The sequence below is a fragment of the Bos javanicus genome, chromosome 28 (assembly GCF_032452875.1).
Source record: "Bos javanicus breed banteng chromosome 28, ARS-OSU_banteng_1.0, whole genome shotgun sequence".
NCBI lineage: Eukaryota > Metazoa > Chordata > Mammalia > Artiodactyla > Bovidae > Bos > Bos javanicus.
The window spans coordinates 34,255,182-34,271,457 of record NC_083895.1 but is presented as its reverse complement, the minus strand read 5'-3'; the positions used below and the strand labels follow the sequence as shown (position 1 = coordinate 34,271,457).

The 16,276-nt window shown below is 40.5% G+C and overlaps 1 protein-coding gene across 16 annotated transcripts in view; it reads left to right on the top strand.

Annotated features, from left to right (window-relative positions):
- Positions 1 to 16,276, top strand: part of KCNMA1 (potassium calcium-activated channel subfamily M alpha 1) — a 773,076-nt gene that overhangs the window by 552,253 nt on the left and 204,547 nt on the right. For all 16 annotated transcript variants that reach the window (XR_009734238.1, XM_061405428.1, XM_061405415.1 and 13 more), the window contains exon 14: positions 2,504 to 2,659. Coding sequence is in view for 15 of the 16 variants with exons in the window: in XM_061405428.1 (XP_061261412.1) it covers positions 2,504 to 2,659 (156 nt within the window). In the remaining variant the exon portion in view is untranslated. The remainder of the gene's footprint in view (positions 1 to 2,503; positions 2,660 to 16,276) is intronic.

Below are 16,276 nucleotides of genomic sequence, written 5' to 3'. Positions count from 1 at the left end.
GTTGAAATCCTGGGTCAGTCTCCTCTCTTTTTTTTTTGGCGGGGGGGGGGAGTGGCGGGGGGAGGTGAACACAGTCCTTCCAACCTTTGGCAGGTCCCTGGTGACTCCCTGCTCCACAACTGGAGAAGATATGATAGCCAAACAAGGCTGACGAGTGAAACAGACGACATTTCTGTGTAACAGCATGTCTAAGGAACTCAATCCCAGATGGGTACATGAGGGACCCAAGACCTAAAATCCTACAATTGGCACACGGGGATGTGAAAGATCATCTTAAAAAGATTTTTTTATTTGTTTGAAGGTGCCATGAAGGTTACATGTTGTCTGTCTGGGGCTTGGACCACCCACATCTCCTTTCACACGTGATGATTTATTTGTTCATGACTTAGATGTAATTTATCCTCATTCTTCTCAGATGATGCTCATGCAGATGAGTGTTTTTCCACTTAGCCTGATATATTTTCTATGATGCCAGGGACATAAAGGGGAAAAATGGGCTTCATAAGCCAGTGAAGGGTAGGGAGAGAAATGGGATAGAGGGCAGGGTAATTAATGGAATTGAGATGTGATGAATTATGATGTGGGAAGGTCTCTGATACTTAGCTTGACAGAAATTCCCATCTGCTATAGCCCACACATGGGACTATTTTAACTGCTTTCATTGGGGAGGATACAGTCAGCTTTCCCAGGAGTAAACACTGCTGGATTAGGATTCACAAGATTGTTACAGAACAGGGTTTTGTAAGAGGGAATTTCACAAGAGTGGTATTTCTGAAAGCCAAGCTTGGAGCCACTGGAGTTGGTCGTGGCTCCACAATGGAGTCTTCTCTTTCTAGTAGCACACCTATCGTATATTGCCCTGAAAGTGAAGGGACTCCTCCTTTGTGCTCCTTGTGTTTGCTGATACCTGGAGAGAAATAGTCATTTCAGGGCCATAGAGTCTTGGCATTAGTAGAAGCCTAGAAAGGTCTGACTCAGTCTCCTGTGCAAAGCATAAGTCTATCTACTGAGTCTTGGAGAAATGCATACTGAGTTTTAGGGACAAAGACCTTGCAATTTTGGAGGTAACTTTCTCCAGTTATTAGGCAAATTACATCCTTAAAAACTTCCTTTATAAAACAAGCCCAAAGCTTCTTTGTTATAATAGACACCAGTCAGTCATTCCTAATTCTGGCCCTTGGACCAAAGCAAGACAGGCCTGGTCTCTCCTGGTCACAGCAGCACCTGAGTTATGTCCAGGTAACCATCCTGCCTTCCTGGAGGTGTGGCGCTTCTTCAGGCTGAATGCTGCTGGCTCCTTAACTGTTCTTCAAAAGATGTTTGTTTAGAAACCATGTCTCGTCTTAAAGCCTGTCATTTATCTCTGGGAGTTATTCAGTTGTCAACTTCTCTTTAAATCTGACTGTTTTAATCTGACAACTGGATCAAATGCTGGGGAAGTAGCCTGACCAGTTCACAGCAGAAAAGAATATTTGTATGTCCTGTGATCTGGAGACAGTTTCTGACGAACTACCGTTGGATTTTTCTGTAATCTGTCACAGATTGGCCTCTTTTGGAGATTTTTAGTTTACCCAAACACTTTTTTTTTTTCTGTCCCCTCATATCTGTTGCCAAATAAGGGCTTCTCATTTTGGATTTATATAATTGATTTTTTTAAACCTAAGTGCTGTACTTGACATTAAGGCCTTTTGAATCTTTTCTGGTTGTTTCTTTGGCCCATTTTCCAACTCTGGAGAACTTTTGAGCCTTAATTCTTTCATCTAGTGTATTATCTCTGACTCTCTGCTTCATGCCACTTAAAAATAATTGGATGATTATGCCGCTGGGTCCTCGTTTCAGGGTCTGACCTCGCTGGTGAATAGGATCAGTCCATCTGCAAGAGATTGTAACATGTCTCCACTGTGACATGCCTGATAATTTAGGCAGTGCTTCTCAAAAAATGGTTCCTAGCTCAGCATTACCTCGAACCTGTGAGCAATGAAAATTCTCCAACCTTACCCCACCCGCAAAGAGTCAGAACCTGTGGGGGGAGAGGGTGGCAGTTTGTAAATCCTTCAGTTGATCTGGATGCCCACTCAAGCTCAGGAGTCATAGAGCGAGAGATCTGGGAAGGCAGATAAAAAAAGATATCTAAAATATACAGGCATCTGACAGTCTTAAGGTTTTTTGGAGAGCCAGTTTAGAACAACCTAGCCAGACATTCTAGTAGCACAAGTTGACGTGTCTGTCACAAGAGGAAATTCTCTCTGGACTTGTTTGGCTCAGTGACAAACCCAAGGGGAAGACTTGGACCTGGTAGGTGCAGAAGCAGAGTTGCAGGGAGACTGAGATCTAATGCACAGAAGAGCTGAATAAAGCAGGAAACGCCAGACCCAGGCAAGGGAGAGGAAGGCGGAGTCTGGATGACCCTGAGCAGTTGGGAAATACTGCATTTCCCAGAGGAGACTTTAAACAATTGAACATTTAACAAAGTAAGGTCTCATACCTGTTTTTGTTTCCGCAGGCCCATCTGCTAAACATCCCGAGCTGGAATTGGAAAGAGGGGGATGATGCAATCTGCCTCGCAGAACTGAAGCTGGGGTTCATCGCCCAGAGCTGCCTGGCTCAAGGGCTCTCCACCATGCTCGCCAACCTCTTCTCCATGAGGTCATTCATAAAGGTAACGTCTCGTCCGATTAGAGCGCATTAGCCCCGGATTCAATTTGTCGTGGGGTTGAGTAGAGAGCACAACTTAAACTCAAAACAGATCGACGGGCTTTAACCACTCTGGTTAAGGAGAAATTCCTTGTTACAGATTTGGGCACAAGGCCAGCTTCTTTCAAAATTATGTTTTTATTTTTATTTGGCACATCCATGGCCATTAAATGATTGTTCAAAGCACGATCCTCTCTCTTTTTTTAGATAAACCACATGTTTATCTATCAACAAAGCCTCCGCTGTTAAAACAAAAATATGATTTATATACATTCCATATGGCACCAGAGCGCCTAAAGAAAAGAATTATCATTTTGCTCTTTTACATCAAGTGGCTGCTGGACCTCTCACTGTGCGGATAAATGCAGACCATGTGTTTGTGCTGAAGCCCAAACCCCAACAACATAATTCATTTATTTATTTCTGCACAATCAAGGAGGCCAGCAGGGCCGACATGCCATGGTTGTTTGCATGAAGAGTCAAGGGAGGAACTGAGTCCCGGGCCACAGGGCCCTTTACACCGTGAGATGGGCGGTCTGGATATACTCATCGGGCGGTCAGCAGTTCACCCCCTAGGGTGACTGGGCAGCCTCTCCAAAGTCCCCAAAGTGGCCCCTGACCACTGGACTAACTCAGACACAGGAAGACCCAACTCTGTCCTCACACGCCAGGCCAGGAGTGTTTCTAGGACATCGGGTTGAGGACCCAGGACTCTGCTAAGTGGGCTTTGAGAGCTCTTGGTGATCCTTATCCTCGGACTGCTTAGCCTAGACAGACAAGGTAGCAAACCAGCGCAGTAAATCCTGTCTAGACTGGGCCTCCTTGATTTGGTATTGGTGGCCATTAGCTCAAGATCTAGCCTTATATTCCTCTCCCTGTTATTTGTTTATTTACATTCCGCTTCCTGAATTGTTAATGGTTGAGGTAGGAAGTGAGTCAGTCACTAAGAGATCCTGCAAAGGGGCCAGAAACTCTGAAATGGAAGGTGTGAACTCTCCAGCCTTTTGCTGCTGTTGTTGCTGCCTCCACCACCAGCAGTCGGGAGTGACCCTGGATGCAGAGACAGGGGTGGGTAGGGAGGATGGGAATGCAGGTGATGAGCTAACTCCCTGTCAGGGCTCACCCTTGGCGTCCGTAAGTTGTGTGACTTAGAATAGGATTTTCATCTCAGAACTCACCCTCTCTGCCCAACTCATTTACATCATTTAGCCAATTTATAGTTAACGTTACAGAAAAGAACAAATCATCCTGGAGTCCTTTCAATCACTTTAGTGACGGATGCCTTGATGAAAATATCCTTCACTTTACTATGTGCCCAGAGACCTCAACTCTGCAGAATCCTGGCTCAGACCCAGCTCACAAATAAGGACATTGCTTTTCTTTAAATGGCTTCTTTAATCCAGGCTGCCAGTCCCTGCCTGGATACAACTGAAGGCAGGCAAATAGAGGCAGCAGGGAGGTCTTTGTGGCTGGACCCAGAGACAAGCCTCAAAGCCATGTGTAGCCTAGTGTCTCCCAGGGCTCTTACATTCAACACAAGGAGCCCAGACCAGGATAAAGGACTGTCACCAAGCGAGCTCTGGTGGTTTCTTCCAGCAGGGAATTACCCACAGGACCAGCACACATGATCTGGGGACTTTGGCTCTGCTTCCTGGTGTTGATAGAACACGGCCTTGGCAGGGCCCCACCCCACACGGGGCACTTGACATGCGTATGTTTTGATTTTGTGGTGCCTGCGTGGAAACTAGATCTGCCTGTCAAGACAATTAATAAAATAGATGTGACACTGATCCTTCAGTGTTATTACCAGCAGGGAGAAAGAACTTCTGTCCAAATTTCCTCAAGACCCTAAAGGGCCGCACCTCTGTAGCCAAAGATGTCCCCTCCAGCCCTCGCTAATCCCACTGGCCAGTTCCTATTTAGGAAGAGCCTGCGGGAGAGGCTTCGTCGGGCCCTGGTATAACTCAGAACACATTTCCCTCCCAGGGTCATGTTATCATGTGATTTGTGTCCAGGGCCAACCCCTCCATATTTGGAGGTAGATCTTTGAATATGGCCTTCACCTTCTGACATTCAGGTGATCTTTCTGATGAAATTTTTTAAGGCACATGACCTGTATATAACAAGTGATATGCTTTTTTTTTCTTTTCTTTTGAAATAAGGACAATCTGAAGCACACACTCCCAATTCTGCAGGGTTGTCTTCATGCTCTTATCCTCCACATTCCAGATCCTTGTTTCTTTTAGGTCATAATAACACCATAATGATGCTCTCTTTGGCATATTTTACATATTGTCTCACATTCCAGGGGTCACAAAGCCTTATTTGGGGTGTTGGATGGAAAATAGAATCTATACCTGGATTACTGTTTGCAGAAATGGCTTCCTTCTGCAGTGTCCCCTGGGTCCTATGGTAGAGAGTTTATCTTCCATGGGGAGAGGCAGGCCTGTAGGGATGGAGGGATGTGGCATGAGGCTTCGGCAGGACCTGATCCCTTCAGAAAGCTTAGCATTTCTGGAAGCCGAAGGTGGAGTGTGAGCTCACCCTCTTCCTGGCCCTGGGCAGATATGACGTCTGTTCCTTCCTCCTGTGGAATCCATTGTAACCTGACCCTGCTGAAAGAAGACAGGACAAGACTGAAACAGGAATGACGTATCACAGTGACTGTCCACCAGGCTTTCGGAATGCATGAGGCCAAAAAGCCAAGCCTGACAGTGAGGGTGATAAAGTTCCATGAAAGAAAGAGGGACTGCTGATAAATGGAAGATACCAAAGAGACCCACCCCTGGGGTACCAGAAAATACAGGGGAGCACCTCTTTATCCCTTCAGCAAGGGCACTTTCAAAGACATTTTGCCCTAGGGTGCCAAGTCATTGCCTCTGAAAGCCTTCCTCTGAATTGATCTAAACTTTTGGGGAATCTGTTTATATTTTTAGCTTATATCTTTGGGGTTAATGAATTCCTTAAGTTTCCTTGTGTGCATGTGTGCATGCTAAATTGCTTCAGTTGTGTCTGACTCTTTGACACCTACGGACTGTAGCCCACCAGGCTCCTCTGTCCATGGGATTCTCTAGGCAAGAATACTGGAGTGGGTTTCCATGCCCTCCTCCAGGGGATCTTTCTCACCCAGGGATCAAGCCTGTGACTCTTGCATTGCAGACAGATTCTTTACCTCTGAGCCACTGGGGAAGCCCTTAAGTTTCCTTAAGAATTCCTAACTGCTGTTAAAGACTTATTTCTGACTATTTGTCCTTAATTTGCTCCACTTAACCTTCAAGACATGGCCTGTGTAGTTTCTCATGTGCTGGGATTTGTTGAACAAATCCACCCTAACTTTATAAGTCAGTACCTTTAATGAAAGCAGCTCAGACTGGTCACTCAGGGGTCTTGTGGCTCAGCAGCTTGTTGCTTATGATGCAGGTGAAGGAGCATTTTGTCCACCAGGACCCAGTTCTCACCCTTGAATGCCTTGAAGGGGTGCAGGCAAGTACCCTGATTCCTGTGACTTGTCAATATCTACGTAATCAGTCGGGCTCAGAACATCCTGTTCATTGACTGCTATCTGATCTCCTACCACCTGCCTGTCAGGTTCAAATGAGTATCTTCCTAACATCTTCTGGACCGACCAAGACAAATGAACTACTTAGCTTATCTGCTGTTGCCTCATCCATGAATAAGTGGCCACGTGTATCCTCTTCTTGGCATCCTCACTTGGATATAATTAAGATCCATTGATTTAGAAAAAAAAAATTTTTTTTAGAGATTTGCCATGTAATATTAAACTTTGTCTTCAAAATATCTGGTTTCAAGCTGGGGCTTGACCTGCTGTCTTTGTGAACTGTGCTATTATTTTTACTAGGATTAGCTGTCCTTGGACATGCAGAATTATGTGTGTGGGTGTTGTATTTTAGAGAGTGATTAACTCTTGATATTTCTTTTCAATCCGTGCTGCCTTCAAATTTAGCACATTTAAATTGTTCTCAGGATCGCCGATGATTTTAACTCTGCTGATCTACCATTTTACACACACACACACACAGAGCCTAAAACATGGTATGTATTCCATAAGTTTATATTATTTGAATAAATCGATTATGAAATTGGAGGAATACATGATGCACTTCTTTTGTTTTCCCTGTTTGACAAGATTTGGAATTTATGGGTGAAATTTACTGAAGATTGATTACAGCACAGTCTCTTCTATCACATCGTCTATTTCTGAATACGGAAGCACTAGGGAAATCAGGCCCATGTTATTCAAGTTGTATCTTTTTAAAAAAATACATTTATTAATTTGACTTCGCCAGGTCTTAGTTGTAGCATGTGGGATCTTTAGTTGTGGCATGTGGGATCTAGTTCCCTGCTTTGAGGGTGTGGAGTCTTTTAGCTGCTGGACTGCCAGGGAAGTCCCTCAGACGGTATCTTGGCCGAGGTGGACTTTGCTGTATGTAGAAACCATTTGTCAGTATTGCCATTGTCACATTGAGATACACTGTCAGCAGTGCAGAGTCCAAGTACTAATTGTAGCCAAGGGAATTGTTTTTAGTACCTTTATTTTGGGTTATATTTATGTATATATGTGTGTTTGTATGTATGCATGTATAAAAACATTATGGAAATAGAAATCAAGAATCTTTAGTAATAGCTAGACTATATTGGGTTCCAACTATGTACCAAGCCCTGTGCTAAATGCAGTATGGGCTTTGTCTCATTTAATTTTCACAAACAACCCAAACTTGGCAGTATTATCATTACCTCTGTACAGGGACAGGTTCTGTGGGTTAAGGAAAGTTTAGCATCTTGTGTGAGAATGTAAAGCTCAGAATTGGCAAATTCGCATGTCAAACCAGGGATGCTGGTTCCAAGTCCATCCTTGAGTATTTCTATAGGAAATAAGATAAACGATAAGAGGGAACCTTAGCTTTCTGTTGTTTATGTTATGGGAACTCTTGATTCAATAGAGATTCCCCAGGCACCTACCATATTCCAAGCAGTGTGCTAATAACCCTATTATCCTTATGGCTAAGAGGTACTCATAAGCTTCAAGAAGCTTCTGTTCTGACTGGGATGTCTGGGCACATGTTTGCACAGCCCTATCCTGTGGCTTTTGTTGGCCTTTCTCTCTGGTCAGCTCTATAGGGGCAGAAGTCATGGCATTAGACAGGTGAGGGGTTAACTTAGGCTTGGATGAGTCAAGGTGGGAAAATGAACAGGCTCTCAAGAAGGAAATGACATTACACATGGCCTATTCAGGAGGTGAAGCTGATTGACTTAAGAAGGTGCTTCTGGGAGATAGCAAGAAATTCTTATTGGCTGATGGGTGTGTAAGCTCTGGAAACTGGAAGTATTCATCTAGGTGAGGGAGGCATGTGAGAAGCAGAGCTCAACCCTGTGTGGATTGGGAGAGAGGTGGGTGACAGGGTTTCTGAAAAGGGGCCAAGACTCCAACTGATAAGGCTGGGATCCAAGCGGCTTTCTGCTCCAGGAGGAAATCCTAATGGTGCCAGAGAAGAGGGTTCACTTGGCAAAGTAAACCTACTTGGGGTGTTAGATAGTGAGATGCAAACTGTTGCTTATTCCATACCCAAGAATGATGTCACCCTGATCACAAATGGTATAACAGTGGACTTCTACAGACATCTGTCACCAGTGGAGAGCTGCTCCTGATACACGTATATTCATTTCCTCGGTCATCTCATTTATTCTCATAAATCCTATGGATGACTCCCAGATTTATATCTCCATCCAGAACCCGACCCCAGTGTTGTTTATTTAATTGCTGCTTAACATCTTTATTTGAATGTTTCATCTCCTCTGAGACCTAACCTATCCAGAGCTGAATTCCTATTCTTTTTCTGTAAACCTGATCTTCTCCCATTGCACTATTGGCAAGATTATCCTTCCCATTGCTCATGCTATAGTTCTGGGATTCCCCCTTAGCTCCTTTCTTCCTCTCATGCACCATATTCAATTCAGCAAAGAATCCACTTGGTTCAACTTTCAAAATAAGCCCAGAATCTGTGCACTTCTCATTACCTCCACTTTATTATCAGATCCAAACCACCATCATCTATCTCCTAAAGTATAGATCAGCATCCTAACTGACCTCCCTGCCTTGCCTTATCCCTCTCTTATTAAGCATGAGTCAGATCCCATCACCCCTCTGCATAAATCTCTCCATGGTGTCCCATCTCATCAGAATAAAGTTATTACAAATGTCTATAGGTCCCATGAGGTCAGGTTCCTGTGGCCTCACAGACCTTGTCTCCTAAATCTCCTGCTCCTTAACATCATCCACACTCCGTTTACCTAATCTAGGAATTTTGCACTGGCTGCTTCCTCTGATGGGAATGTTCTTCCCCTAGATAGCTTCTGATTTCCCTCTATCACATCCTTCATGTCCTTGTTTAGTGTTAATTTCTCGGGGAGACCTTTTTCTAAAACATTAAAATCACATATTTAAAAAGGGATTAAAAACAAACTTTTTGTTGAAGTATAATATACAAACCAGAGTGTGCATCTGATAAATGGACAGCTTGTTAAATAGTCACAAAATTGCACTCCTGTGTAACCAGGGCCTAGATTAAGAAACACTACATAATTAGTACCCCTAGGAACCACTGTTTTTAAGCCAGATGACAGTGTATGTGTGGGTCTGTTTTGGGGATTTCTTGGGGGAGCATTGACATCTCTGCAATGTTGAGCTCTCCTATCTATGAAGATGGTATACAAAGGGATATATATATATATATATATATATATATATATATATACACACATACATAAAGGGATGCTTTACATAATAAAGGGATGCTTTATAAATCAGCAGTTTCCCTGGCAAATGTAGGAAAAACAGGAAGAAAGTGACCAAGTTTCACAAATTTTGATGGGGGTCCCTACCAGGAGTAGATGGCCTACTTTACATATTCTCTAGGAAGGATCTGTATGCTCTCTTAGACTTCATGGGGAGAATAAAGTTTCCATGTGAGAAAAACATCAGAATTGCATTTTTAAAATCTGCATCCCCCTTGCCTCCACACCCCATATGTCCACATCCTTGTTGACTCTCTTGGCTTTGTTTTTCTCCATGGTATTTATTGTGTATTGCCTCTTTTCTCAGAAACAGTGTAAGCATCCTGAAGCCTAGAGCTACTTGCTTCTCCCCAGTGCCTAGAACAGCATCTGATTCACAGTAGGTTCTCAATATATGCATTTTGAATGAATGAATGGTCTTACCAGCCTTTATTACAGATAGCTGGGTGGGGGCAGGACCAGCAGAGACTTAAAATTTGAGGTGATTATGGTGCTGAAAACTTTTTCCTCTGCTACTATATGTGGTTCCTTTGCCAAATTAAAGAGCTTTGACTCCATATATAAACTAGAAATTCAAAGCTTTATAATGCTTGGTGAGGATGCATGGAGTCTGGTTAGATTTGGTTATTAAACCATTTTGACTGCCAGAAAATCCAGTCAGTGTGTTGTTTAAATTCACAAATCAAAATAAATGCCCATGAATTGAAATGAATTTGCTGAACTTCAGTATCCCATTTGGGGCAACATCATTGTGTACCCTCTTTCCATCCTACTTTAATCTCATTAGATGAGGGGCTCTACCTGCCTCCCCCACTGCTATTGACTCTGCCCAAGATGACTAACACCCACCTGAATGCAAAACAACTTCCCTGGAAACGATTTCAAATGAAGAGAGAATTAATCCATGAACTATTAACAAGGATTCTGTTCCCCTCTGGCCCTGGTAATTTCTAGAACATTGAATTAAAGAGTTCTCAGACCTTTACAAATTCTCAAGGCAAACATTATTAGCAAAGAGAAGCCCATACAGCATGTTAGAAGATTGCCAGAAAATGTCAATGGAATTTCTGAATAAAATAAAAACGGTTGAAACTCCCTTTCCCCATCTTCTCCCTTTCTCCCTCTTTTCTTCCCCCTAACATGATTAGAAAGTCATTTCATGTGTCTTATATGTTTGGTCAGTCAAAGGCAAACGTACATGATTGATGGTGACAGGGAACACATTTAATTCATTATTCTTTACTTTGCAGCAAAATGATTTGTGTAAACTGTCTGCCTAGCATTAAAGGTAAAACAAACTTAGAAACCCCAAAATGTTATATTTTTGTCTAATATTTTCCTTTTGGTTTTATAGCTGTAATCACATATGGATTCTTTTATTTGGCTCTTGGCAAGGACTGAGCAAAGGGGAAGTAACACAGATTACATAATATGCAAAGCCCTGTGCCTGTTGAGGATGGAGCCCCAGAAACTGCAGTGGCCAGGACTCAGTGAAACCCAGGAGAAGCTGCCATTCCCCCTGGCCCTTATCAGCTGGTAGGCTATTGTCACTAACATAAAGGAAGGCCCTCTGGACCAAGCCTCTGGTACAACATCAAAACAAGCTCTTTCAGAGATTATTGGCCTTTAATTAATTGAGTGCATTTCTGAGTACACTTGGGCATCTTCCTCACCTTCCCCCCACCCACTACAATTTCTAACTTTTAGGTTTTATGGGTGCTAACCACCATCACTGACTTTTCAAGCAAAAATCTCAAAATGCTGTTAAACTATTAGGAATAAAATCTCAGATTCCCTTACTAAAGCTTTTGGTTATCCCTGCCGTAAAGTGATATCAAATATAAATCTATGCCCAGAATAATGATGAGGGACCTGGACCTCTGAGATGACCATTTTACATATCTCAGGGGTGTGAAGCAAGAAACCACCACTGATTTGATAAGGGAGCTGTTTTGTCAAGATCTCTAGTTACCATAGCATCCTAAATGTGCATAGCACTTTAGAATTTAGAAGATAATGCATTTCAGTTAAAATACTGTCATTTAATCTGTAGGGTAGGAAGAAATAGGAGAAGGGAAAATAGAAGATGGTCGATGGGAATGATAGTACAAAGACCAGATCGCTGCTGGATCTTTATGTTCTTCACTCAGTACTTTCCCGACAATTACACTTTGCTTTAAAGGTAAACACTACTTGGTTTTGTATTCAAATTTATGGCTTCTAAGAACAGAAATCACTTCGCAGTATTTGCAAAAGTAGTATCCTAGGTTTCTCCAAGTATGCCTAAATACATGATATGAAAAATAAGATATTTTTCAAAGGTGGTGAATTCTTGTATCTGCCCTCATTCCCTCCATGGCACCTTAGTATGGAAAAGACCCAAGCAAGACTGATAAGACCATAATGCCTTGTCATTTGGGAGAATTTGTTGCTCAAGTCAAGTGCTGCTTTGGATCCAGGGAGGGAGATGATGACCAATTTGCTGAGCCGGGATGTAAAAAAGCTAAAAACCATACTCCCAGCCCTCTAAAGGAGGGTATCAGTGGGTCAGAAGATGCTGGATTTCCAACATGGGGATCATATCAATAAAAGGACATGAGATCCAGAAGAGCTAAACAGTGCTGAGAAGAAGAAAGGAAATTTTCTTACACTGTTTTTCCCAGGTAAAGTTTTTAATTTTGGAAGTTCAGAGGTTTTCTCAAAATGTTAGAGAGGTTCCATATGATCCAGCAGTTCTACTGTAAGTATCTACCCAAGAGAAATGAAACCATATGTATTAATTTCCTCTAGCTGCTATAATAAATTACCACGAAGGTAGTTACTTACAACAGATTTTTTTTTCTATTCCTTTTCTGGAGGCCAGAAGTCTGAATTCAGTTTCTCTGGACTAAAATCGAAGTATTTTCAGGGCATCTGTGGATCTTTAAAATTAGGAGACAGGTATTCTGCTTCCAAAATATAATAACAGGACAGCCATAACAGTTAAAGGCATTCCCATTCCAAAGGGAAAAAAATGGGAGGAAGAAAGGGGCTACTAGCCCCAAGTACCTTCAAAATCCAACCAAACAAGTTCCATTGGGTTTTTAGATCTGGGAATAATCCTCTGTGGCTTAAAATTTGCCATCGGTAATGTGATTTCTCCAAATGTGTTCTTCAGAATTGCCCTGGTTATTCTAGTGCTTTTGGCTTTTCATATATATTTTAGGATCAGCTTTTCTATATCTACAAAAAAAAAAAAAAACTACTAATTTTGATTGGAATTGTGTTAATCCTATAGATAAAGTTTGGGGGAACATTAGCATTCATGAACTTCTGTTCCGATCCTTGAACATGGTATTTCCATTTACTTAGATAATCTTTAACTTCTTTTATTGGTGTTTTGTGGTTTTCTGCAAACAGATTCTCTATATTTTTGTTAGGTTTATATGTAAATATTATATTTAGGGGGAGATATTTTAAGCGGCGTTTTAAAAAAATTCAGGTTCCAGTTGTTCATTGGTGGTAAGTAGAAGTAAACGTTATTTTTCTATGTTGACATTGACTCCTTCACTATATTGCACCAGCTGGTACTTGCAGAATGTTGAATAGGTGGAGTGAGAGTGGACATCTTTGTTTTATTCCTACTCTTAGGGGGAAAATAATCATTATTTAACATTAAGTGTAATATTAGTTGTAGGTGTTTTGTAGATGTTCTCCTAAGGTTGAGGAAGTTCTTTTCTATTGATAATATAATGAGAGTTGTTTTTTTTTTTTGTGGATGGATTTTGAATGTTGCCAAAGGCTTTTCCTGCATCAATTGATAAATCATGTCTCTTTTCTTCTTAATATTGTGGATTACATTGTCTGATTTGAGAATTTTGAACCAGACCCTGTACATTCCAAGACAGACCCCCACTGCTCACAGTGTGATTTATTTATGTCTATTATCTATTTCTATAGCTATATATCTATAGGTAGATATATAGATTTGATTTCCTAATATATTTGCAAGCATTTTTTTATGTCTGTGTTGGTGAGTAAATATTTTTCTATAGATTTTTTTATACTATCTTTGTCTGTCTTTAGTATCAGGGTAAAGTTGACTTCATAAAATAAGTTGAGAAATCTTTCCCTTCTATTTTCTAGAAGCGATTATGTAGAAATGGTGGGTTTTTTTCTTTCCCTTAAATGTTTAGTAGAATTCGTTAGATTTATTTTACCAAAAATTTTTAAGTAGCTTCAGTTGTGTCCGACTCTGTACAACCCCAGAGACAGCAGCCCAGCAGGCTCCCCCGTCCCTGGGATTCTCCAGGCAAGAACACTGGAGTGGGTTGCCATTTAAAGACTAATGTAATTAGTTAGAAATATGTTTAGATTATTTTATTTAATCTTGGGTGAGTTGTTGCAGTTTGAACTTTCTAAAAAATTAGAAATTAGTTGAACATATCTGAGTTGTTCAATTTATGTATATAAGTTCGTAGTTTTCTGTTGTCCATCTAATGTCTTCAGGACATTATAATAAGGTCTATAATAATGACCTCTGCTCATTCTTGATTTTTAGATTTGTCTTGTTCCTTCCTTCATTCCTCCCTTCCTTTCTTTTTCTGGGGCACATAAATTTTGCTGATCTTTTCAAAGTTTTTGCTTGTATTATTTTCTTTATTTTCTGTTTTCTTTCTGCTTGCTTTAGGTTTATTTTACTCTTCTAACTTTTAAAGATGAAGTGTAGTTATGGATTTGAGACTTTTCTTTCTTAATGTAAGCATTTAAGGCTATCTGTTTCAGTCTAAGAACTGCTTTAGGTACATTCCACAATTTTTGAAATGATGTATTTGCATATAGTTAAAATATTTTATAATTTCATTTGAGGCTTCTTCTTTGACTCATGGGTTATTTAAATGTTTGTTGCTTAATCACCAAGTATTTAGAGCTATTCTTCTTATATTTCTATTATTATTTATGGTCTGATTCCATTATGGTAAGGGAACCTACTTTGTATGATTTTGATTCTTTTTAATTTGTTAAAGTGTGTTTTATATGATCTATCTTGGTGAATGTTCCATGCAAGCTTAAAAAGAATGAATATTCTGCTATTGTTGGGTACAATGTTCTATTAATGTTCATTTGGGCCATTAGATGGACAATGGAATTTTGAAACTCTACTAAATATATATATATTTGGATTGTTGCATTTTCTTGATGAATTGAACTTTTTGTTATTATATTTTGTCCCTATATCCTTGGCAATTTTCTTTGTTCTAAAGTCCAGTAGATTTCAGATCTGATTTAATAGACCCATCCAAGATTTGTTTTTGATTAATGTTTTAATGAAGAAATATATAGGTTCTCATGATTTTTTTTGAAACAAACTACCTCTTTAAATTCTAAGTGATTTTCCTATAGCCAACTTATATTTGGATCATTTAAAAAATTACTCTGTGAATCTCTAGACCATTTATATGTAACATAGATATGTTTGGATTATATCTAATATTCTGTTATTTGTTTTCTGTGAATTTCCTCTGTTTTAGTTCTCCTCTTTCCTCTTAATTTTCTTCTTACAAACAGTTTAGATTTCATTTTATTTGTAGTGTTTTTTATTATATAACTTTATATAGTATTTAACTGATTACCCTTGGGATAATGTGCATACTTAACTTTTCAAATCTACTTAGATTCAGTGGCATACTAGTGTAATGTGGAAAACTTACTAACCTGTGGATCTCCTTACCCTCCCCATTTTTGTTATAGTTGTATTGTTGAAAACTCCATCAGACAGTGCTATAATATTTTCCATTTCAGTTGTTCTATCTTCATTCCTGATGTTCCAACTTCCCCCTTGGAATCATTTGCATTCTGTCTTCCTTATAAATGATTTTTCTTCATGTGAGAATGTCTTTATTTCATCTTCATTCCTGAAGGACATTTTTGGTGGACACAGAATTCTGGGTTGATTAATCTTTTCTTTCAGTTCAGTCACTCATTTCATGTCTGAGTCTTTGTGACCCATGGACTGCAGCATGCCAGGCTTCCCTGTCAATCACCAACTCCTGGAGCTTGCTCAAACTCATGCTCATTGAGTCGGTGATGCCATCCAACCATCTCGTCCTCTGTCGTCCCCTTCTCCCCCTGCCTTCAATCTTTCCTAGCATCAGGGTCTTTCCAATGAGTCAGTTCTTTGCATCAGGTGGCCAAAGTACTGGAGTTTCAGCTTCAGCATCAGTCCTTCCAATGACTATTCAGAACTGATTTCCTTTAGCATGGACTGGTTTGATCTCCTTGCTGTCCAAGAGACTCTCAAGAGTCTTCTCCAATACCACAGTTCAAAAGCATCAATTCTTCAGTGCTTAGCTTTCTTTATAGTCTAGCTCTCACATCCATACATGGCTACTGGAAAAACCATAGCCTTGACTAGACAGACTTTTGTTGGGAAAGTTATATCTCTGCTTTTCAGTATGCTGTATAGGTTGATCATAACTTTTCTTCCAAGGAGCAAGTGTCTTTTAATTTCATGGCTGCAGTCACCATCTGCAGTGATTTTGGAGTCCCCAAAAATAAACTCTGTCACTGTTTCCATTATTTCTCCATTTATTTGCCGTAAAGTGATGGGACCAGATGCCATGATCTTAGTTTTCTGAATGTCGAGTTTTAAGTCAACTTTTTCACTCTTCTCTTTCACTTACATCAAGAAGCTGTTTAGTTTCTCTTCACTTTCTGCCATAAGGGTGTTGTCATCTGCATATCTGAGGTTATTGGTATTTCTCCTGGTAATCTTGATCCAGCTGAAATC